The sequence below is a fragment of the Convolutriloba macropyga genome, chromosome 1 (genome assembly GCF_964194025.1).
Source record: "Convolutriloba macropyga chromosome 1, txConMacr16.3, whole genome shotgun sequence".
NCBI classification, from domain to species: domain Eukaryota; kingdom Metazoa; phylum Xenacoelomorpha; order Acoela; family Convolutidae; genus Convolutriloba; species Convolutriloba macropyga.
In genome coordinates this window covers 15,144,381-15,170,550 of record NC_134468.1, presented here as the reverse complement: position 1 = coordinate 15,170,550, position 26,170 = coordinate 15,144,381, and the positions used below count along the sequence as shown (strand labels likewise).

At 36.4% G+C, this 26,170-nt stretch overlaps 2 protein-coding genes across 2 annotated transcripts; both read right to left on the bottom strand.

The window, feature by feature from the left end:
* Window positions 1-2,076: 2,076 nt before the first annotated feature.
* Window positions 2,077-11,666, bottom strand: LOC142345830 (uncharacterized). Its single transcript, XM_075398235.1, has 6 exons — window positions 11,409-11,666; window positions 7,473-7,692; window positions 6,731-7,014; window positions 4,028-4,194; window positions 3,129-3,306; window positions 2,077-2,566 (listed from the first exon to the last, which is right to left on the bottom strand). The coding sequence occupies exons 1-6, from the start codon at window positions 11,434-11,436 to the stop codon at window positions 2,178-2,180; spliced, it is 1,266 nt and encodes a 421-aa protein (XP_075254350.1). The 5' UTR covers window positions 11,437-11,666; the 3' UTR covers window positions 2,077-2,177.
* Window positions 11,667-15,236: 3,570 nt separating this feature from the next.
* On the bottom strand, window positions 15,237-15,890 carry LOC142352673 (uncharacterized). The gene has a single exon (XM_075405178.1). It carries the CDS (start codon window positions 15,888-15,890, stop codon window positions 15,237-15,239), a length of 654 nt encoding a protein of 217 aa, XP_075261293.1.
* Between the last annotated feature and the right edge of the window lie 10,280 nt (window positions 15,891-26,170).

The following is a 26,170-nucleotide window of genomic DNA, read 5'->3' as shown; positions in this document are numbered from 1 at the left end:
GTACTGTTAAGATCTGGATTTCTAAAACTTAAAAGTGCGTGTTTCAACTAGAAGTGATCTTTTCTCTTATAAATTAGACAAACAGTCAATATGTTATCTTAAAAGTAACGCGCAGATGTGCAGACAAATTTGAAGTGTTGATCGGATCTTTTGCGTTTGTGCCCCCCAGTACGTTTTGCGCCCCCAGTTTCAAAGCACGCGCCAATACAGAGAAATCATTATGTCACCAATATGCCCCCAATTATGTTCCCTAAACTGGGGAAGCATCAATGAGCTTAGTTGGAAAATTAGCGCAAAAAGAACGAACAAATTGTATAAAATATGTCAGATTTAGAGCTGAAATTTCTGCTGAACCGGAAATTTTTTTAATGTGAGTTTAAAATTGTTCTTCATGTGCGATCTTGAAGATAAATGCTAAAGAAGAAATTAGAAAGGAAAATTATTTTGGGATTTTTCTTGTCAATGTAATTTGGAAAAAAAAGAAAGACAAATCAGGAGATCTTGTATCTTTATAGCACTGAGTTTCAACATAAACGGAAACAGAAGAAAGTTGTAATAGTTGGACATCAGACAAGGTAAGATACGTTATCAAGTAATACCTCCTGGTATTATGGCAAGTTGACATATTCGCTAAAATATGACGTGCAGTTCTGCTTGCCATTTTGTGATTGTTATATCTTTAGAGCTTTACTTAATCTATCTATTACATCTATTACGCTGTTTCGTGTTTCTTAATTTTTTTTGTGCCCCAGCTGTAAATGAGTATAGGTACCTCGATTTTTTTTTGCAAACTGTATTTCTGACTTACAGTCCGATTATCTTCAGTTTTGGATTCGCTTTCTCTCTTTATACAGAAAACACCATATAATTTAACATCTTGTTTGGTTCAAATTCTGTTAAGACGAAAAAAATAAAGTTGTACTGTTCTCTTTTTTGACAATGCATTAACAATGAAAGTGTCGTCAGAAGGAAAATTTGACAAGAATTACAAAAAATTGCTGCAAAATACTGTTGTTCATTGCCCAAAGCACATTTGATGTATTTCTTTTTGTTTGTTAGGGACAAACAATATCTGGGATTTACAAAAAAAAGTGTGGAATCGGTAACATTCGCAACTTATTCAATTTTTGAGGGAAATCCATAACTATAGGGAAGTCCGAAAACTATGCTACCACGGACGTAGCTTAGTTTCGGACGTTTAATGCAAAAGAAGACGAAAGCGCTCTATTTGCTCTCAGTAGTAACTCTGCGCTCCTTGGTGTCCTATAACGTAAATGCTGAAATTTTCTTCACATTCATGTTAAAGCCTCAAAGATTCCGTAAAAGAGGTCCTTGTTAAAACTTTTCTTCTGGATGCAAAGTATCAATCTTCTTTGTTTTTAGGTGATTAGGAAACTCAAATTTGGCCTGACCATTTTCCTTATCCTCTGCTTAATAAATCGTCACAAGATCGAAATGCAGATCTGGGTAAAGTATTTTCAGCTACTGTTTATTTACTGAATTAGACTATTGAAAATTAAAATTAAAAACCGTGAAGTGGGACATGATAATTGCTGCTTTTCAGAATAAATTATCTTGAGAAATACCAAAAATTTAACGGCACGCGTTTGAACTTGAAGCAGATTGATTTGATAGGTTCAGCGGCCTCAGGAAATGTTGCAATTTTTGTTAAAAGTGTTTTTCCGTTTCACTCACAATGTTTGTGGAAGATCTGCTTCCTTTATGTATATTTTGATGATTTCGGTGACATCGCCAACCAGTTTAGTTGACAATTTTGCTCTATCATGGCCAGCAGAAATTATTACGGATTTTTTGAATAATTTTCCGCAGAACAGTGTTTCAATTAGCCGAAATCAAGATTTTAATATTAATTAGCTAAGATCTAATTATTATAGCAAATTTCTAAAGAGCCATGATATACATAAATGATATTCTGCCAATTGTAGTTTTAATCAGCAGTTAGTAAGCCGTGGGACTTTTCTTGAAGTTTTCTATCGTTTAGGTTTTCTTTCGTTTCTGTCAAAATGGGACACATAATTGAATCGCATGTAGGAAAACAGTGACAACTTGGAATATATATGCTGGGTAAAAACAGCTATTTGCCTTGTAAAGTGTATTGTAAAACAATGAAATTTTCATAGAAATGAATTGAGTTTACACGCAGTTATTCCATCCCTTTAGTGTTGAACAAAACTCATGATTTTTGTTTCGATCTTTTGATTTCGACCGCTTTGGAACTTCCTGTGGTCTCTATTCTTCTTAGCCCGATCATCAGCCACGAAGAGGAGCTTCAACTTCCCCTTTTGCACCACAACAGTCTTGCTTCTATCAATATTCCCCGTATCCTTCGTAGCTGCCAGAATGGCCCGGCTACTGCTGCTGTTTTTGATCACGTATTCCTCTGCTTGATTCTTTTCACGACGAAGTTTCCGCAGTGATAGTGCAAGCGAGCCATCTGTCCAGACTAAGTTCTGGTCCGCCAGTTTTTTCTTGATTCTGCCGTGTCTCTTTTGCATGTCCAGCAAATTGTTGGCCATTTGAGACACTTCTTGTTCAAGAGCCGAATCTTAAAATTTGACATCAGTAAGAAAAATTATTTTGTCGAAGATTTTCGGCTTTCAAAAACTTAGAAATTAGTTGGACATTTGGGGCATCGCCAAAAGGCATCACGATCCAATTTGTTTAATTTTTCCGGAAATTTGGATAGATGACAATCTTTTTGAGCCATACCAAAGTCGAGATTACGGAGCCAAGCCACCTTCTGATCAGATCATCTTGGGTCGTACATTGGGGGTTGGTATGTTTTAATTGAATGGTCTAATCAGAGGTCGCTGGGTCTGGAACCTAGACCCGAGTATTCTGATTTTGCAGCTTAAGACCGGTATTTCGCACCAAATCTGATGTGAAACTTGATGCGCGGACATTAAAATCAGTCAATTGTCTTCTTCAGCGCGATTTATTAGTTCAAAATGAACAGTGAAAATGCAAAAAAAACTGATAAAGAAATTCACCTAATTAATTAATTAAAACTCATCTTGTGTTCTATCTCGTGTGTATTTTAAACCTTTTTTAAAAATAAAAAAGTCCCTGAGACCAACCGGCATAAATTGATACCAGAACACACTAACCGACATTTGTGTCCTCGTATGTGTCAATTTTGAAGGACACTTTTGACTTCTCCCTCGAGATCCCTCTGCGCACTCCACTGTGTCCTCTACCTGTGACGTCAATCGCAGGCAGTTCAACACGTGCAGGAATCGGAGCTTTTTCTGTTGATCGCCTTCGCTCTCTTGTATCGTTGCCTGACTGAAAAGGGAAAACATAAAAATTAAGTTTAGTCGATTAATTAGTCGGTTGTTTTGCCATTAACTTATCATGTATTATAATCTGGTGATCCTATAATTTTCTCAAGTTTCTTTTCGATTCAGTCATTTGCAGGAATCTTATATTATCTTACAAGAATCTTGCTTTGCAGGAATCTTATATCTTACATGACAACCATCCCATCTTCAGTGCATCTCTAGTTTTGGAACATCTTTATAACACTTCTCCTCTCTTTTGATTTGATAAGGAATATTTGTGCTAAAACTGTTTGAATGTAAACTCTACAATACTGATTGTCGTAGCTACAGTCAAGGTATCGCAATAAAAATTGCTCAATAAAGTGTTATCGTGATAATCTTATACGTGAGTATATGGGAAATAAGAGATCTAGGAAGCGGGAAATATTGCTCTTATAAGTTTTTATAACTCTATCGTTGATCATATTAGCGGCACACAATGCTTATAGCTACACCCCTGTCTAGTTACGTTATATATTAACTACGCCATATAATTCTTCACGTATTTATACCGCTGAATGAAGCTATGACGGGTTGTTAATCATTGTCAATCAAAACTGTATTTTCTTAAATTTTTTCATGTAGTGCGAAAATGTGAAAATAAAATTTGTTCAAAATGCTGATAAGTAGATTTAATGTTTTTAAACAATAGTTTTGCAAACATTGTGCAAAAGAGTTTCGCATACTGGTACTTCCAAATGGGTTGATGCCTTTCGGCCGTCGTGAACAGCTGAAGTTGGTTTGCTGCTTAATTGGTTGCCCACTGGTTCCTCATCAGCTGAGCTCACCACATCATCACCATCTTGAGTGTTTGACGTTTTGCTCTTCGTATTCGTGTTTCTACTGTGCCCAGCTAAAAATATTCAAAAGTGCAACATTTTGTTCTAGTTACCTGGGCGACTTTGATATTTCTTTACTGTTCGAGTTAATTTTCAATCTCGTGTAAGGTGTCAACGGAACTCTTTGCTAAGCAAGGATGAAAAACGCTTAGAGTTGTAGATCAAGACCAGTCATTTTTTGTATGATGTGTTTACAAATTTTTTGCCTACTGACTTTGATCTTTCAAAATGGGAGAAACAACAAGAGCATAGTGGAGTAATAAGTTACAGCAAATGCACTATGGTTTCTTCAGTTGTATTTTAAATGCTGAGTGCTGAAGTTGCTAGAAGGCCTAAATTAAATGTAAAAAGATCTTTTAAGGTTTTTGAGCCCAAAGCCGAGAAGTTTGAGATGTTTGTTTTGCAGTTTGCAGTTTTTTTGTTTTTTATGTTAAATGGTTGCTCAATTGACTTTGGTTACATTTCAGAGAGCTCTTTTGCGAGCACGAAAAATTTTTTCAAGTTTTTTTGTATAGCATGTATTGGTAATGCCGATAAGTTTTTTTTAAGTCAATTTTATTTTTTAAAATTTAGGGATCAATGAAGTCCCATGTATAGTTTTGGACACAGGTCATTACGTATTTGCTTTGAAGACATTAGTTGAACAAATAAGAGACATTTTTAGTTTTTTTTCCAATATATTTAACTTTTTGAACTCTTTTCGTTGCTTGTGTCTCTTGTACGTATTTGTCTCTTTTTTGTCCAGTTCGCCCTCCGATAGCTTCCGGTATAGTTATTTTGTAGATTAAAGCGCAAAAAATGATTTTGAAGACTGAAAAATTGAATAAATTAGCAATTTTGCTTGCAATTGTTATAAGTTTATGAACAAAAAAAAATTAGTTTTTATATTATGGTATCGACTGATTGATAAAACGTCTATTGAGGTCTGATGCTGGTCTTTTTGTAGATTTTAGCTCAGGAATGTGATTTCTGAAGATATTAAAAATAAGAGGAATTAGAAAATCTATTTTTTTCTGCCAATTTTAAATATCTTAAGAATTTTTCAACATTTGCCTGTCTCCCATATTGTGAGCACAATTTTTTATCTCTTTTTTCATAGCAATTATTGATTTGCATTATTTTAACGTCGGAAATATCTGCAATTTAATTGATTTGTTTTTTCTACTTTTGTGGAATTTTTGTCTGTGTTGCTACTTGTAATTGTTAACTGGTCTGCTAGTCAGGTCAGGTGTCTTTATGATTTAAACTGTACTAATTGGATTGTATTTCAAGATTTGACTGGTTGTGTTATGTTTTCTTAGTTTTCAATTGAAATTTTAATAGCTAAAAAAGCTCATTTTGAAGATCTATGTTAACTGTCATGTCCAATCAATATTTTTAGAAACTAAAAGTTACTTCATATGGTTGATCACTATTTTCATTGCACTGGTATTTGTAATTAAATTGCATATTTTTTTCCTGTATTTGTATAATATTTTCTTATAATTGAAATCTTAATGGGTTCAATGAATGAACGCATCTCCAAGAGAACATGGCGTGTTATGAGTTCATTAGTCAAACTCATAAAACTGGATAAAGAATTTTTCTAGATTCTTTGAAGAATTGCCCACTTAGACCTCTGAATATTTAATATTTTTCAAGAAAACGTCTCATTTCTATTTCAGTTAACACGATTAACAGTTGCAGAGTTTTGAACTGGCTAGTAGTTTTGAATACTTTCTTCCTATCTTTTTCATATTGATCAACATAAAAAAGATGATAAAATCAACTAACATGTAAGAAAAAAATAAACTTGCTATAACCACTTGGCTCATAGTTCATAATAGAAGTTTCCATATTCATACAACTTGTGTCTGCAATTGTGAAAAGCTGAGATATTTTCTTAATGATTCAACAGATGGTCTTAAAAACGTGGCTACATGCATTAGACTCCTGATTTTTTCCGTGCCATACGCCAAAATTATACTAAACTGCTCGCAAAGTTATTATTTTTGATGAAACACAATCTGATATTGAGCTTCCCAATTTTTTTTTGCTTGGCCAAATTTCTTCAGAGTCCTCGGTTAATCTCAAATTATAGGATTATCTTATCTTTATTTAATTCGAACTTTTTCGTCTACTTAGAAAGAACTTAGCATGCGTGATTGCACTTGTCCAATTTATGCCACGCTCGACTCTTAAGAGACCATGCTCTGCCAATGCGCTAATAAAAAGACTTTTATTTGTCCCATGAAATAACTTTTGAGATTTTTGATCGTAAGTACGTGTTGGATTGTGCTCGATCCCCCGTCCAAGCACCCACCCACCGACCCACCCACCCACCCACACCCACACACACACACACACACACACACACCCACACACACACACACACACACACACACACACACACACACACACACACACACACACACACAAACACACACACGCACGCACGCACGCACACACTCGTACGCACGCACGCACACCACACACGCACACACCTCTGACCTTGAATGTCTTTTTACTTTTCATAAGTAGAGTACTAATGAACATAGGTTCTGTGCTTACTTGTTAGGTTGCTGAGTTCCTTGATGTTCCTGTCGGAAATGGTTTTGAAAAGCTGGTTCAGGTATTCATTCATTTCATTCTGCTTCTTGTACTCTCGCTGCAGCAGCTTTGCCCTCTGTTTGGCCAGTTCACTCTTGCTAATACTGACAATGGGTTCCATCAACAGGCGTGGAGTGGGACCTCCAGTGGATGACGAGACACTTCGTCTGGCTGCGTCTACGTCTGTCAAATAGGGCGACACTTTGACCTTGCCATCTTCTATTTCACGAAGTTGCATTCGTAACCTATGAGCACATTCATCTTTTTAGTTATATAGCGTCAAAAACAGTGATACTAATTAATATTACATCATTTTTTGGTGGGGGGGGGGGGAATTATTTTTGCAGCCCCATTTTTATACAATTTACCTCTTGTAGATACCTCCCCCTAGTCTTACATCATTTCACCAACTTAGACAATAAAAAACCCTCACTCTTCTATATCAATGATTTTAAGGAGGAAAATATTCTTAATTTCACCTTATAAACTTGCAATAACGAGGAATTTTACCACACTGCGCAGGACAAATTTTATTATCGAAACATCTCGTTTCTTAAAACTCATACTACTTCTCCATTAAGAACTCGTACGCCTCCAAATTATGTCCATGTGGGGAAATGATCATGGTTAGGGGGGAAAACAGATTCGCAAATTCATTCACACTTGTATGAAAGAGCATAAAATAATAATGTGTCCTGCTCACAAGTGCATCTCTTGTTCAACAGAGTTGATGACGATTCTCTTCTGGTTGTCAATGAGCTGCAGATCCTTGTCCAGTTTCGCCATCACAATCCTCTCTCTGTTGCTCTGTGCTTGGAACGAACTCCCCTTTGGCAGTCTGATGTCCCCCTGCTGCACGTACTTCTGCTTACTAGACTCATTCACTGCTTTTGCAAAGGCACTCGGCGGAGGCACCCGTTTTACTTCAACAGAATTGTAAAAATTATTTAACGTTTGGTCAATTTACTGACTGTAAACCCGGAGAGAGCCAGGATACTTAACTTATAAGAACTGGTCAGTTACTTAAAAATGATGGTTAACTTATAAGAACTTGCTAGATGAATGTTAAACTTGAATGGACTTGGAGGGTTAACTTGTAAAACTCTCGCGATTTGGTTCTGGTTGAGCTTAGCTCTTATTGGTTTTTTCTGTGTCTTTATTTCATTCCAAACATTCGAAAAAGGTTGTGTGCCCGAAGCAATAATTTTCAAAAGCTTTCAGGGAAAACTCGAAGTGTTCACCGCTTAATTTTTTCGGTTAAATTTTTTTACTATCTACGCCGGATCCGTACAGGAAAAAACCAATAAAAATATGTCTCTATTATTCACGGTTTAACGGAATATATTTTACTATATTTATTAGATTTGGTAACTAACTGTTGAAATTTTTACCGCAATTAGCAAATTTATTATCAATTCTTCCTTTATCCACCTGATGCATTCATATTGCACTTTCAAAATAATGCATTAATTTTCAGTTAAACATAGACTCTTACGGGATGATGGGGTTCCCCTATTGCGAATGATAAGCTTGTAAAGACTTACAAGTTGAGTGATTAATTTGCTAGAATTGCTAGAACTTACAAATAGAACGCTTAACTTATAAGTTTTTCGCAGAAAAGATAGTAAAACAATGCACCGCCTTTTAAGAAATTACGAGAAACTTGCAATTTCTGACAAGTTAACCATCCGTGCTCGACCTGCGAAAAACATTAACTTAAGCATTAAACTTAAGTTAAAATTGAGCTTGCACTCAATTAGTAGAAGTTATAGCTGCAGATTTGTCGAAAATAAGGTTTAAATTTAATCCATAAGTGGAAAGATTCTTTTGTTCTTAGAAAAACTTTTATCTTCACTCAATCACTAATTCTTACTCAAAACGTGTTCTGCTCGTAAAAATTAATCTAAATGTGTAACTGTTTTCTGATATAGCAATTAACACTTAATAATTTGACAAGTATCATCAACAGTCTAATATGTAACTAATTGAATGAAAGGCCCTCGCATTGCAAAATGCCAATGAAGAAATATTTTTTCGAGTTAGATTTATACGATGGCTCTTATAAATATTTGATTTTTAAATCCCCTCTTATGTGATCATCAACAAGCTCAAAATTGACTTTTAGGCTAAATGAGGCATTTGACGTGTTATTCCGCAACCGCTACAAAGCGTCGTGATAAGTTATAAAGCGAAAACACAATTGGTAAATAATTTTTATGAAATTAAATATTAAAGAAATAATATATTTCAGAGAGCTCCCATGTCTGAATTGGCTTTTGTAATACCTGAGTAAATTTAAGTTTTTTTTAGACACATACTAGCTCATAAGTATCCCAAAAATATGAGATAAAATTCTCCAATAAAAAAATTGTATTATGTTACAAATTCCCAAAAACGATGCATCTTTTTCCATTTTCAATCAACATCACATTTTGGATATGGCACAACAGCTGTAAAATATTAAAAAAACTGACAATTACATAAAATAATTATCATATAATAGTATTGGTTCCTGCGTAATCGCAGCGGAACAGAATTAGGCTACTTCGGCTTGTTCTCAGCTGCCCTTTTTCCTATTACTCCTCACGTTTCGGCCTGTTTTTTTTATGAGCAGCATTGATCTTTTTTGGTGATTTATGGCCACTTTTTGCATCTGAAGCTTTCACGTGGTACCAATATTGCAGCCAACATTGGTCAGGCTACTGTCAACCTGAAGCTATGATTAAGCAAGAGATCATCATCACACAGACAGCTTCGTGGAGGTAGGGGATTCAACTCTCAGTCATTGGCGTGTGAATCACACCTCTTACCTCTCGGCTATCATGCCACAATATAATAGTTATAAAAGATCACAAATGACCACATCCACCTAAAAAAGCTTTGATTGTAATGGTTGATGTACAATCAGCAGAGGTATTTCCTATAGCCTTCTCTTTTATTAGTTTGGAGATTAGAAATAGATATTTTCGAATTGAAAAACAACTCAAAAGATATTTTGAATTTTTAGTCAGAAAACAAACCTGCGAAAAAAGACAGTTTTCAATATCCACCAAATATATTATTTTGATTTCTGAAAAACAGTTCAGGTTAGAAAAATTAACAATTCACATATCTATAAAATTGCTTATCGAAAACACCTTGATACATTGATACGATAACGATATTCACATTTGTTCTTATGCGTTTTAAGCAGCAGTGTTTGTTCAAATATGAGCAGATTTTTTGGGAAACTTAACCTACAGTTAACAGAATAGTTGAACTACCTAGAACATGCAATCATGCAAAGCGTTTCACAAAAAAATATGAGCTAAACTTTTCCATTAAAAAAATTGTATGTTACAAATGAAGTCAACTCACATGAATTTCTGAGTGATCTTGGAGATTTCGAAGAGTAATTAAATAAACAACCAACTGTACGGGTCATTCGCTCTTCAATTTGACATAAAATAGAAACCAAGTTCCAAACCTATCTTTTGCGCCTAAAAACAATGCATCTTTTTCTATTTTCAATCAATTTCACATTTTGGATATGGCACAACAGCTGTAAATCATTAAAAAACTGACAATTACATAAAATAATTACCATATAATAGTATAGGTTCCTGCGTAATCGCAGCGGAACAGAATTAGGCGACTTCGGCTTGTTCTCAGCTGCCCTTTTTCCTATTACTCCTCACGTTTCGGCTTGTTCTTTTTTTGAGCAGCATTGATCTTTTTTGGTGATTTACGGCCACTTTTTTGCATCTGAAGCTTTCACGTGGTACCAATATTGCAGCCAACATTGGTCAGGCTACTGTCAACCTGAAGCTATGGTTAAGCAAGAGCTCATCATCACACAGACAGCTTCCCGGAGGTAGGGGATTGAACTCTCAGTCATTCGCGTGTGCATCACACCTCTTACCTCTCGGCTATCACGCCACAATATAATAGTTATAAAAGATCACAAATGACCACATCCTTCTAAAAAAACTTTGATTGTAATGGTTGATGTACAATCAGCAGAGGTATTTCCTATAACCTTCTCTTTTTGGAATTTTACACTCAAATGTTGTTTTTTTTTGTATTTTGGGTTTTCAAAACATTTTTGTACGACAAAATAAAAATTAATTGTTTTTTACTATTTAAATTATTCAAAAAAATAATCGTTAGATGCCTTCATTCATTGCCTTCCATTTAAAACGCAAATTAGTTTGCAGATTAGAGAAAGATATTTTCGAATTGAAAAACAACTCAAAAGATTTTTTGAATTTTTTGTCAGAAAACAAACCTGAGAAAAAAAGACGATTTTCTCTTGCTCAAAAATAAAATTTTTTCACTAACTTCACATTTACCCTGTCAATTTCCACAGTATATACTATTTTGCTTTCTGAATTTCTAGAGAAATTAACGATTCATATGTTTATAAAATTGCTTATCGAAAACACATTGATACATTGATACGATAACGATATTCACATTTTTTGCTTATGCGTTTTAAGCAGCAGTTTTTGTTCAAACTACATAGAACATGCAATCATGCGAAGCGTTTCACAATCAGCTGACTGAATGTTAATACATGCAGAAAAGACTGAGGCTTTTTTCAATAGTCTTGGTCAACACTTTCTAGTCACTTTGTTGATATGTTGTTATGAGCACTTACGTGGTAAGTCAGAGAAATACCCTGCCATTGGAAACTTCAAATAAATAAGGAATAGAGTTTGAAATTTTACAAATGCGGTAAAGAGAAAATTAGGATCGTTGGTTATTAAAATTGAAACCAGAATTAATTATGACATATTTGGCAACCTGGAAGCTAAATTTTGAGTTTTACCAAACTGATTTCTTCATTTCTTTTTTAAAGCAACGTCTTTAAATTGTTTAACCGAATTTACGTTTTGCTCATAAGATTGAATGGGGAAATTTGAATTAGTCGACAACTGTTTGAACACCTGGATGAGATAATCTTCGGATTACAAATAATCTGCAACCACAAAACCATTACAATCAGTTGTTAACCTGTAAGGCAACGCTCACTATACAAAACCAGTCATAATACTTCAAAATGTGTTCACGAACTTGCCGTTTGTACTTATATTCCGGTGCAAATATCTACTTCACGGCTTTGAGAATTGATTGCTTTGGGCGTTCTTCCATTAGAGTCGAGAAAAAATAAGAGTATGAAAAAAATATTGAAAAAGTTGATCATTTCTAAATGAGTGGAGGAAAGTAGGTCCCATTTTAAAACTATTACAAATGAAATGCCAAAAAATGAACTGCTTACAGTCCCTGTTCAGGCCTCCCTCTTCCCCTTGGAGTAGAAAATAATATTAAGATATTCTAATTTTTACCAACTTACTTCAACTCCAAATTTATTTTTATCCCAGAAATATTTTCAGATTTTTGCTTTTGCGGTAAAAAAACTGATTTTTTGCAAAATTCTTTTTTTTGTTTGGTGGTTTTTCTGAAATTTAGTGTTTTCTCTAAGCAATGTGAAATGAAAGCAACATTGAGAAAAACTATCGCTTGAAAAATGTAGAAATTAAATTTGCTCAGACTTACAGTTTTCTTTTCATACATTAGGTTTTTGATCAACAGATCAGTTCAAAAAGTCTAAAATTTCACGTTGCCGACTACAGCAAACCAAAAGAATGAACTCAACTTCATTGATGTAAATTGGAAGAACTCAATAGTTTTGTCGTGGTCTCGAGCACGAGTAACAAGAATTTTATTATTTTAATAATTGAATTCAAAATGGCCTAAACGTAACAAAAATTTCACAGGTATTGATAGTCCGTATCAGTATGAAAACTTACAGATTCGTCTAGATATTGATAAATTGATATCGGTTAAATTACACCTTAGTTGCGAACAAGTTTTTCCCCTTGCCGTATCTGGCAAGTACTAGTGCAGTTTTTTGCACTTAACATATTGTTCTCCCTACCTGAGAACATGTCATTTCTATCTACTGGGAGGGTCGGAGAGTTGGTTTCTGATCGTATCTGGTGGTGGGAAGGTCAAATCTATCACACAAATTTATGGTTTATGTACACTGATAAACTTGTGGTATGAACAAATTGGAATCGACGCTTCGGTTCGAATTAGAAGCCATTATTCAATATCACTTCACCAAACATCAGGTAAGAAAAACTTTTTTATATATCGAAGTTTTACTTTAGTTGATAAGTTCGCCACTTCTCGATATATCACATCCTCCCTCCTTTTTTAAGCAAGTTTGTAGGAATAGCTTCTCCAAAACTTTCTGGTTGTTTTTTATTTCTGCTAGAAGTTCTCGTGGCCACTGAGGGTTGTTCCCTTTCAACTACTGAGGTTTCTGCAGTAGAGTTGGGTGATGCCACTTTTATGTCGTCCCTACTGCACTCAGACTGTGAGTCAGTAGATTCAGGCTGGATGTCGTCAGGGTCCAGCCGTGCAATTTGGTTGTCACTAACAAGCAACGTCTTGTATGAATTCTCCGGTTGAGTGAACGAAGTGTTCATACCTTTACGAATAATGAAATTAGCTGGAACCGTTGGTGAATTGTTCGTCGGTTTGAGGAGGACACGCTCACATAGATCAAAATCAGTGACTGCTGGAAGTCTTACTTTGCGTCCCAGTAGCAGTTATACTGGAGTTTTGCCCCGCGTCTTGGAACTATTCCGATGTGTCATCAAAACCCGCTTTAGGAAAGCGCCAAATGAAACATTCAGACTTGGACTCCAGGCTTGAATAGCTCGTTTCACTGTTTGAACCGCTCGTTCAGCAATCCAATTTGCTTCTGGATGGTAGGTGGGAGATTCCATCTTTTTAATCTCCAGTGATTCACACCATTGTTTAGGTCACTGCTCAAAAATTCAGGACCACTGTCTGATGCTAATATTCTTGGTATCCCAAATATTGCACAGATTTGACTCAAGTGCACCTTCACTGTTTGTGAAATTTAATTCCCCGCAGGGAGGACTTCTATCCAAACTGATCCAGCTTCTACTATCCCTAAAATATTACCTTGATACTTAACGTAGCCCCAGTCCATGTGCAGTCTTTCAGAAACTTCAGTTTCCGGCCAAGTAGATACTGTTTTCCCCAGGCTAGGCCTGTTTTCTTGGCATTCCTTACATTTACTAACATATCGATGAACATCTTGAATGATGCCGGGCCACCAAGCCGTCATTCGAACTGCTGTTTCGGTTGCTTTTTTGCCTGGGTATGCCTCATTAGGTTTTGGTCATCATTATGGGTCTTAGTTCAGGTGGAATGAAAGGCACAACTCCTCGAAAGATGATTCCATTGTGAATGGTCAAGGCGTCTTTCTGTTGTTGAAAAGCTTTCTTTGCTTCTGAGCACTGTTTCCAGATGCCGCTTTTTATTCGTTTGATGACATCTTGAAAAAGTTGATTCAATCCCAGCTCAGTTTTGATGTCTGACTGGGTCACCAGGTCGGATTGGGCGAAGTAGACTCGATCATTGTCATCGTCGTCGTCAAAGTCTAGTCTGCTCAAAGCGTCAGCGTGGGGGATCTGTTCTCCGGGTGTATATTTCAATTCGAAGTCAAATCCCATGAGCACTATCGCTTATCTCGTAATTCTTGCTGCTGCTGTTTTACGGAATTTCTTCTTCTGGGGCGAAGAGATATTTGAGAGGTTTGTGGTTAGTCTTTAGAGTGAACCTTCTTCCGAGTAGGAATTATTTCAATCTTGTGACCACAAAGACAATTGCAAGTGCTTCTCGTTCAAAATTGGAGTAATTTTGTTCGGCTTGTTACAACTTCCTTGAGACGTAGATCACAGGATGTCCTTCATGTGAGAGTATCCCGCCTATATCTTTCTCTGAGGCGTCTGTTGTCACGGTTGCTTCCTTCGTCAAGTTTTAAGGCTCTGTACAAGAGGGCTAGCACATAACTTACTTTTGATGTTTTCGAAAGCATTTTGCTCTTCCTTTTCCCATCTGAATTCTTCTTTTCGAGTTTTGTTTCGGGGTAGCATTGTTGTTGCAAAATCGGGTATCATTCGACCATAAAAATTTGCTAAGCCGACAAAGAACTCGAGTTGTTTCATATTTGATGGCGGTTTTGCATTTTTGATTTTCTCAGCATGTTTAAGATGGGGTGCTATTCCTTCTTTTGAAACAGAGGAACCAAGAGAACCTTCGCTTGAAACTGGTTTTGAGTTGGCTTTCTTCTCATTGATGTTGAAATTTTCTTCACGCAGCTCACTCTTGACTGCAAGCAATCGTTTCTCCTATTGATCTTTTGTTGTTCCATATACCAGGGCGTCGTCTTGGAAGATGACCACACCCCTGATTCCTTTGAGAGTTGACTTGATGCCATTCTGGAAGATTGATGAAGAGTTCTTTAGGCCCTGAGGAAGCCTGCACATCTTAAACAATCCTTGCGATGTGTTGATTGTGCATATTTCTTTTGCATCCTCGTCCAGCTCAATTTGATAGTATGCGTTTGAAGTCAATTTGTCCAAACTATAAGATGCCATGGAGATTATAGAAAATAGTCTCCATGTATGGGATTGGATAGTCCTCGTCCATAACTTTGCCATGGATGTGAACTTCCACGCAGTCTCAGAGCTCCATTTCTCTTCCGCTGCCACAATACTACATTTGTGACCCCACCAGGTTGTACTGACTCCAAGATGCCCTGTCGTTCCATTGTCTCAATCTTCTCCTTGACCCTGTCTCGGAGAGGTAGAGGTATCTTTCTGGCTCTGCAGAACATTGGCTGTGATCCAGGTATGAGTTTCACATGCGCTTTGTATCCTTTGATTGCAGGTAGTCTTTCATCACTCACTGCTTTGATGCCTTCTTGGGGTAGTATGTCTCTCCCAAGTAGCCCAAATTTTTTGTCGGATTGCACAACTGCTAATTGTTGTTGCCTATACTTGCTTCCGTTCCAGTTAATATCACATGTTAGTGATCCCAGAAGCGTCAGTTTATGACCGTCAGAGGCCACAAGACGTCTGATTTTCCCATTTAACTGAGGTTTACCAAGCTCAGTCCAGATTGATGATGATATCACGGTGATATCAACACCGGTATCAACTTGCATTTTTATTTTATGGTCTTTTACTGTAATGTACTCCCATGTCACCGACAAGTTAAACACGTTTTCCCGTGTATAGTACATTCCGATCTCCATTTCGGATGATGTTTGACCAGATAACTTGCCTTTTTTCTCGCAGAAAGCTTTGTGCGGTTCAGACTTACCTCACTTAGGCTGGGTTTAACTTCTGCACATTTTTGAAAAATGCCCCACATTTCACAAGTGTTACATTTCTTGTTCAAGGCCGGACACGGCTTGCTCCTGTGTGGCTTATCTCCATTTCTATTATCCAAGTTACTATTGCCTTTATTACCAGTGAATTTTCCGCTAGGTTTTCTCAAGGGCTTTTTGAATTTGTATCCCACTTCTTCTTTTATTACAAATGGTCTATTACCAGTTGAGTAACTCGCAAAAGCCATTGCTTGACTTCTGAACTGTAAGTTTTCTGTCATTTCAGACAGAAACATCGTGGGCTTAGTTTTAATGCCTTCTAATAGTCTTAGTTTGGCCTCAGGGTCTCTCAAACTATAGATAAATTTAATTTTTACTAACTATTCCTCAGGGTTGGTTACTGTTTTAAGTTAATAACGTGCTTCTTCTCTGAGGCGGGCTAAAAAATTGTCATCAGATTCTCCAACGCCTTGGACAAAGAACAGAAATTTTGCCCTTTTTGAAGTTTCTACTCTCTCTTTAGGGGAAATATAGTTTTGAATAGCTTGTCTGATCTCCTTAAAAGGAGTTTCTAACAATTTTTTGGTGCTCATAAGGCTCCTAAATTTGAGAAGTGCGTCCTGGCCGCATATACTAAGAAAGAGATTTGTTACTTGTAGGTCCGCGATCGTACCGTCGGTGTTGACTTTATATTTTTTCTACTCTGCACGACATTTCGCCACAAAAAACATGATCCACGCAGTACAGGATGCAGCATTCTGCAGATCCAAGGTTTGTCGGTCGTTTGGTGGTCTGGACACCATTGTCGTGGTCTCGAGCAAAAGTAACAAGAATTTAATTATTTTAACAATTGAATTCAAAATGTCCTAAATGTACAAAATTTCTCAGGTATTTATAGTCGGTATCAGTATAAAAATTTACAGAAACGTCTAGATATAGATAAACTGATATGGGTTAATTTACACCTTAGTTGTGAACAAGTTTTCCCCTTGCCGTATATGGCAAGTACTAGTGCAGTTTTTTGCACTTAACACATTGTTCACCCTACCTGAGAACATGTCATTTTTATCTACTGGGAGGGTCGGAGAGTTGGTTTCTGGTCGTTTCTGGTGGTGGGAAGGTCGAATCTATCACACAAATTTATGGTTTATGTACACTGATAAACTTGTGGTATGAACAAATTTGAATCGACGATTCGGTTCGAATTAGAAGCCATTATTCAATATCAATTCACCAAACATCAGTTAAGAAAAATTTTTTATATATCGAAGTTTTAACTTAAGTTGCTAAGTTCGCCACTTCTCGATGTATCACATGTTTGTTTCAATTATTCTGATGAAAAAATGTTTTTCCAGAATTGAAAACATCAAACTCATTTCACATTTTTGAGATGAATCAGTTTGCTATGGATAAACCCTTTCGATTGAGGGTTAAAAAATTATAATCTTATGGAATGTTTAAATTAGCCTTCAATCAAATTTGTAGAAGCTAATTTGAATAGTACTACGAGAAACCGGTGACTGGTGTCCCTTTTCAAAACAAAAGAGAACAAACGTAGAACATGGTCGGTTTTTAAAGCAAAAAGTAAATTTTGTCGGCTTCCTGATTCAGATGCAGATTTGAGCGTCATAATATTTTCAATCACAGCCTCAAAACCCTTGCGCGAAAGTGACAATATATCAACAAATTTTTCTCACCGTCAATATCGCTCACTGTAAAAATTGGTGCGTTTAGCGTTAAACAGTGATGAAGTTTCATTATTCATTATAGCGGATAGTATTACCATTTTCCACAAATAATTTGCATGGAAAATTCTTCAAACAACCTAAAATTTCAATATTCAAATTTATTTGATATTACTAATTTGAGACCCAATTCCGAGAAGCCTACTAACAAAATTTTTCTAAGAGCAATGTGCCACAGAGATGAAAATTTTCAACATGTATTTTTAATCCTGAATTAGCAAATACAGGTGCTTTTGCACTTAATGAACAGTTAGGTTTTGCATCATTTCTTTTCAAGTAGCAGGTTGTTGTCCGATTGGTCACCGACGTCACGAAATTAATAAAATTGACAATATGTTGTTACTAAATTGTATGTCTAAGGCTCAGCAATGTGCGTATGTCGGAGGCTCAGCAATGTGCGTTCCCACATAAAGTTCCGATCCCAACCATCCACATTTTTGGCATAAATTTCTGCCAAATGGGGAACAGATGATGACCATTTAAAAAAAATTAGTAAAAAAGGTCACAATAGCGTCGGATAAAACTGAAACTAAACAAAAAACTTGTGTTTTACTAGAAAAGATATGGAAACACTCCAAAATGATGCTCGTTATCAATTAGACAAAAAAGAACAAAACAAATAGCAACGACAAACCGGTTTTTATTTTAAACAACAATTAATTTCAATGTAATGGAAACCATTAGATAGCAATTGAAAAAATATAACATGTTTATGATCACATACGCCTGTATAGTAAAGCATTAAGACCTGTTATTATTCAATTTTTTATTAGGTTACAAAAAGAACAACAAATAGAAACAATAAACAAAAAACTCAATTAAAACTTGCGAGAAAACGCTGTCCAAGCCGTAAAGCCAGATTTGGCCCCAGAAAGAATGTTCAAATGAGCCCTGCTCAAACGCCATTAATGTGGTATTCAACTTCTCATTAATGAGAACTTGACACAAGTAGACAGTAAAAAAGAGAAAAACAGCAAAATTAAGTAATCATTATGTATTTTTTCGGAAACAATTATTTTTAATTCCATGAAAGCCATTAGCTACAAGAAGAAATATTCAAATAGATTCGTTCGCCAGAAAGCGCCCGAGAACTGTAAATATTCAGAATATGTGTAACGTCTAGAAAAAGAACGTCAAACATAGACAAAAATCAAAATTTAGTTTAATTTTTCTGCGAAAAACCCGTGTGAAAGCCAGTAAACTCAGAACGAATACTTCAACAACATTAAATTTTTGTACCTTCTTGCACCTTCTTTTGATGACAATTTTGACATATGGGACGTTCAATTAATAAGACTAGGTAACAAATTGACAGAAATGAAGAAAAATGCGAAGTTAAGAAGTCTCGGAATCTTCTCAAAGTCTCGGAAGCCATCAGCTATTTACGCAAATTAGAATATTGGCCAATTTACTCCCCCATAAAAAACCAATAGAACCAGTAATTATACAGGAAATTCCATAGGATTAAAAAGACAAAGTAAACACTGCAGTTAAAGACAAATGTGAAAAAATTCAATTAAGTTCTTCGAGAAAGGGGTATCGAAGCCGTTTAAACCATAACTTTTGCTTTAAAAGATTTTAATGTGTTCAATTGTGTCCTTTTTTCAACGTCAATAATGTAATATGTCAACTTTCAATAACGAGATAATGTGAAATAAACGAGAAGAGAAACGTGAAAAATGGGCCGATGCCTAAAAATAGAAAAGAAATTGTGAAATTTGTTGGTTTACAGATAGTAATAAATGCAGTGTTTTTAATAATCATAGAGTAAATATAGCAGAAAACGCAAAATTTCAATATCCAACAACTCTCAATGAAAACCAAAGTTAGACTAGTTCTCTTTGTAGTTTACAAAGATTGTGTTAGTTGGTTTTTGGTGTGTTTTTCCGCCAAGTTTAATCAAAGTGGACTAAGCAAGATTTTTTTGGGCAATTTTGATGAAACTGGCTAAATTTTAAAATATTTCGCAAAATTTTAGCCGGAAAATGAGATCAAAGTAGTCAACAAGATTGCTTTTTTCTCCTAAAGACAATCAACAATGTTATTGTTAACAATTTTTGCATATTTTAGCAAAATTGACGAAATTTTAGGAAAAAATTCTGGAAATTGTGAATAGAAACAACGGAATTCAATCTATTTTCTAAAAGAATTAACTCCTTGTAAAAAACGAAACTTAAAAAAATTTTTTTAGTTCCATACTCTGCGCTGGACGGGTTCTTTAATTCATCGTAGAGATTTGTGAGACAACTCACAAATCTCTACGATGAATATACCGATCGGTCAAAATTGTCTGAATAGAAAAACCCAGTTGTGTATATAGTTCTTCCCCCTCAAGAGTGGTCGGAACAATTAGCAATAAATGTTAGTTGTTTGAAAAAACCCAACTCTGTTACCTAAGAATGCATTTTTCTTGTTTCAAAGAGTCGCCATATCTTTTTGAATTTTATTTGGCATCTCTATGAAGTGACAAATTTTGATAAGTTTCCAAACAAGCATGCTCGAGAATTCGCATGATTGCAGTTTAATCGTATATGAGTTTTGAACTCAGAAACTGACGATTCAACTCTAACTGAGATTACTATTTAGAAGTTTTCAAATGACTTTATATTTAAAATTATCAAGAAACAAAAGACAAAATTCTCCTTCTGCATTGTAAGCGGTTAATTTTTTTTCTCGTGAAACAGTTTTTTTTATTTTTTAAACAATGAAAAAGATAGTACTGAAAACCAGTTAGTCATTTAAAAGTTGTTTATTCATACTGTTGTATTTTATTATTGATATTTGTATTTAGACAATAAATAGATCTGCTGATCAAGTTCAGGTTGCTTATGTTGGTACTTTCCAATCCTCTGTCTTAATATAAACAGTCCCAGGACACAATTCAACTTAACTCATCTCTTTTTTTAATACAACTGACAGTTTTGTTATAGCAGTCCTGTCAATGAAAAATTAAGACGAGCTTAAAAACTCCGCCTATGACAATATTTTAGGCAAACAAACTTACCCTACAGAAAAAACATCTTTGCTATATCTTTCTAAACGACCTTCAGGCGGCTGGTTATCCTTTGCACCTAGCCCAACTCTGGGGCTAAAAATATCTCCGAATGCGTTTCGTGCTGCATCAGTTATCGACGGGATGTCATATTGTACAAAAACGAGAGAAAATGTCCATTTTGGATATAAGGTAATCTAAATGTAACGAGCAATCATGCCGTGTCACGCCGAAGTCGTGGTGATAAAATCGCTTATTATAAAATTATACGAGATGCAATCATCTCAGCGGGCTTAGAAGCCAATTTTTTGCCCAACTGAGATCGGAAGAAACTAAAACCCCCAGAAAAGTCCCAAGCAAGTCAACGATTTTTTACTTGTATGGATTGCACCAACAGCAACAGATGCTACAGTCTCGCTTGTAACCAAACGTAATCGCTATGTCTGGTTATGCCCTGTCAGCTGCTGAGTGTAGAAAGCACGCGTAGTTCAACCAGATAAAATGTGTAGTTGGAATTCAATTCTTGTTGTTCGAATCTTTCGTGGGATTTTCAGAACCCTTTGGGGAATGCCTAAAATTTCGTCAATTTTGCTAAATATGTAAAAATTGTTAACAATAACATTTTTGATTGTTTTTAAAAGACTATTCTGACAGTACCCTCAAATTAATCGCCATTTTGGATGATAACAGAAGCTTACACCCTGCTGGGTTATATCTAGCTTTTAGTGGGCTATCTCAATTAGTCTCTGTAATAGCATTTTTTGGATCCACAAACAGGCAAGTCGCAAGAGACGCAAGATTATCGACACGTATGAAACCCTAGCAAACTTATGATTCCGTATCTCACTTGTTAAATGTGACGTCTTCTTTCAAAAATTTGTCACCCAATGAGCAGGGGCAATCAATTCTGATGAGTTTTTGATGTCTAACCCAAAGAGTGGGAAGATCATATTTTTTTTTGTATGGGCCGTAAATCATTGACGGGAACAATTATTGAGGCAGAACAGGATAGATACTTCAATCATACATTTCACAAAAAGCAGTGAGACTGATTCCATCGTTGACATCAACTGAACTGATGGTAGTTAGTTCTATTCGTTAAATCACATCATAATTGAAAAGAATATATTTCAAAGGAGGGTGAAATAGATGAGATGTATGTAAGTCATAGAGGTGTGAAACGACAAATGGGTGAAAAATTGACATGTATTGATAGAGGTTTACTAAAAGGGTATTGAAATATGGGAAACCCTGTGTTATCCTCCAACACATTTGAAAATGAAAATAATCGATTGTCCGATCAAAAAAGTGCAATAATTTGTCGATGCATTATCCAAGAAACAAAATGACCATAAATTTTTTCAGAGGGAGTAGCATTTTCCATTTTATTTAAAATTACGTTGTAAACTCTAACTTTGTTTTTTTTTCGCTAGAACATGCGGCAGGATTTAATGACTTCTGTGGATTTCTCAATGCTAACAATATTTCAGAAAAACAGTTCGACTTAGCTTAGTCTAAAACTTGTCCTATTTCCGGAGACAATTATAGCGATTGTTTTATGAGTCACGTATGCGAATGTAAAGTAAAAACAACACGTTTTATTCCGGTTATTGATGATTTCTGTTCAGCTAATTAATTAGGTCTGGATCTCGTTAAAAAAGCAACGTGTAAGTTTCGTGTAGACTCAAAAATTCACGATACACAAAAATCATCCATTGTAAATGGTAATGAAGAGTTTAGAACAACGCATTATAAAAACAGTTATTATTACATTTGGTTCTGACCATTAACCAGGTTTGTCTGGGTTATTTAGATCTAGGTTTGCATAGACAGATTAAACCATTTTACTCTAAATCAGTTCACTTGTAAACTTCAACTCTGCTCACTGCTTGAAACAATTTGAAACTGATTCAAAAAAGTCAATTTAAGAAAAATGGCGGCAATGGTTTCTGCAATGATAGCAATTTTTACACTTGGCTGGGCTTCTTATGGAAAAGGTAGATAAAATTTAGTCTTCCAACATAAGTTACATTTTTGTGAGGAAAAAAGTAATTTTAATGCTGGAATTCTTTTACAGGGAAACTTTCGAATGTTCATATTCCTATCAACAACCAGCGTTAACTTGATAACGGATAAATTTCTTGTGCTGCCTTTTCAATATCGACGTTTGATTACCAATTTGCGTTTGTTGGTCTTAAAATTTTTTTAATCCGTCCCAATACATAAAAGTTTTATGTCTAGTGAGGCGGGCGGGTACGGTCTTGCAGCCTACTTAAAGTCGCGCTCAAACTTTTTCATGAACCGAAGTCTAATATTCTAGCAAAGCAAAGTCCACCACAGTATTTTCATGTGTTCAGTGAGATCTTTTAATGAACAAGTTTGAGTCAAGCATGATCTTTTTGGAGAAAAAAAAACTTGATCTTATCAAGCATAATTTTCGACGAGTGATACTTTTCATGAGAGTCCATGCAAAACATTACGAAACAGTTGCACCATTATCATATTTGAATGCACGTTAAAGAGTATTGAGACAAGACAAATATCGTGGGCAAGGTAAAGTCGCCATTCCCAAAATGTAAAGGTTCTTAAAAGTTCTGAATTTTGTAATGCAATTTTGTTCATCTTAAGATTTCATTGGACAAGCAGGAGTATTTTTTTAATTTCACTCTATATTCAATGGCCATGTTTTAGATAAAAATTGTCGACATTTTAGCATCTTATTACTCCTACTGGAAACTACGTTTGTAAAATATAATATCGAAACTCCTCTATAGCTACAGCAAAGACTATAGCCGTACCAGAAACTTTGTCGAAAATATGTTAGTTTCTATTCAAAAAACTGCTGACACATATGTTCTGTTAGCATTTCCCCCTAATTTCCATTGCTGTGAACATATTTGTTGCATCTCTTATATTATATTTATAACATGATTTTTGAGAGCTCTTCTTGATCATAACCCGGACGTAACGGCAAGTCAATATCAGTGCTGGTCACGTTGTTGTTGCTGTTGTTGTTTGCCTCAATCGTCTTGGGTCTCGCAAGTCTGACAGCCCAGAAACCTGACGGCTTCCACTGGGTTCCTCCAAAGCGTTTCGGGTGTCAATCGGGTCCTTCTTTTTGGGCAACTGAACAGATGCCTTGTTGTGTGTTCGGACTTCCGGCAGTCAGAGCATTTGTCATCGTCTGAGCGTTTGATGCGGTGATTGTATGATTGCAGGAGGCAGCTGAAGCCTGAACGGAGTTGCGCTAGTTGTCTTCTTCTGTCCCTTGGTAAGGAGCTCTCGTCTTCTGATATCTTCGGTGACATTGTTTCAAAAACATGGATGGAGCGTAGTTCTCAATGGCGTCATTCACTTCAAGAGTGTGCATATCTTTAAGAATTCCTTTGCATTCTTTCGGCGTGACCTGAGTATTGTTTTCCGTTTCGTTGAGGTATGGAGTTACATAGCGGTTGTATCTGGTATGTAGAGTTTCCTTGGTTTGTCTGGGGAGAGGGTGTTTGTGGAGAAAGGAATGAGATGGATGATATGTCAGATATCTGGATAGTTGCTGTTGGACACATAGTAGCCTGACGTGTCTGCGAACTGGTAGAATATTTGTTTTTTGGCAAAGATGGTCTTCATTTGTCATTAGGAGGCATCCTGTGGCGATTCTGAGAGCGGCATTTTGGACTCTCTGAAGGCTTGTTATATTCGTTTGGTTGGTAGTGGGTCCCCATGCTGCCGAAGCGTATTTTAGGATAGGTCGTATTAGAGATTTATATGTCACTAGCAGGGTTTCTTTTGACTGTCCCCATGTAGTGCCGGAGAGGGCTCTCATGACGTTAAGTCTCTTCTTGTATCTTGCTGTTACATCCTTGACGTGTTTCGTGAAGGTAAGACCAGAGTCCAGAGTCACGGCCAGCACTTTGATTGAATTTGAATTTGGGACTCGCTTGCTGTGTATTTCTACTTTTGGATCTGTTTTATATTGCTTTGGGTCGGAGGTGAAGAGGGTGCAGTTGCATTTGTCTAGCGCGAAATTCAATTTGCGGCCATTGAAGAAATCTGCCATAGATGATAGGTATTCATTGAGTTTCTCTCTTTGATCTTCGATTTTACTGCTTTTGCTGTAAACTGTAAAAGCGTCTGCATATGATTTAACTTCAATGCCCGAGGGTGGAAGAGGGGCATCGGATATGAAGAAGTTGAACAGGTGTGGCCCCAATACCGATCCTTGTGGCACTCCGCTGCGAGTGACCCGGAACTTTGAGGTGTACTCCCTGAAGTTCGTTTGAGCTTGTCTTCCTTGCAGGTAGGTTGCGAGCAATCTGAGGAGGTACGAAGGAAGTTCGGTTTATGCTGCGTTGGCTAAGAGCGTGTCGTGGTGTACCATGTCAAATGCCTTGCTCAAATCCAGAGCCACCAGAACAGCCTTTGGGGGGGGGGGGCTTTCGTTCATTAAACCCAGCTGCAATATCTTCGGAGATCTCTACGAGTGCTGTTACTGTCGAGTGTCTTGCTCTGAATCCGTGTTGATGTCTGGTTGGTTGTAACTTGACAAGACGGGAAGCAAGAAATTTCTCCAATATCTTGCTCGCTGGGCAGAGGAGAGAGATGGGGCGATAAGACTTTGCTTCATTTGCGGGCTTTCCTGGTTTACTTTGCTGGTCACGTCTAAGCGTAAGCCGAATACCAGTACTGATGCAGTGCTATGATAATGTCACCTTTTACACTTGTGCATCTTGTGCTTTTACAGTTTTACGTCTTGTATATGTTTTGCCAAGTCGAAATCTGAGTCTCGGCCAAGACTTGGCTAGTCGAAATCCGAGATTTAGCATTGGCAAGTCTAACTCCAGATCTTGGAAGTCAAAAACGGTCCTAAAACGTCAATATTAGCAAAAAAATGAAAAAGGCCGGGAAGACGCGACAAATATCTAAAAATTGAAATAAACCCCAACAGGCGATAACCCCCATCATTATAAATCATCGATTATACCACAAAATTAACTATAACTCATATAACTCAATTATTATACCTCAAATAGTGTTAAGCCAATGAAGGTAGCAGAACGAACTGAGGGTAACGTTGCCTCGCAGACTAGTTGAAATTGAGGCATTGAAGATTTCCCGATTTTTGGACTGATTCCTCCTGTTGCCAATTTTGGATCTCATAAGTGTTTTTAACAAAAATTGAGCCAATTAGTAGTTGATTTCGTACTACAGGCCCTCGGGTCAGCAAGCAACTTCGCTCCCCCTTAGTCACGCTTTGCTATGTTTGTCATTTGGGAAATCTGACAATTAGAAACATTTGGTGATTTCGTCTGTTTTGGGGCTGTAATACGGACAACTGATGAAGATGGCTAAAAATCGGTTGACAAAACATTAATATGGCGTCCTTTGACCCCGAGGATGCTCTTCGATAGTTTTGAATGTTTGTGCAGTGCCTTCAAAGCACCTCGGGATAGTGACTAAAAATTAACCCTTAA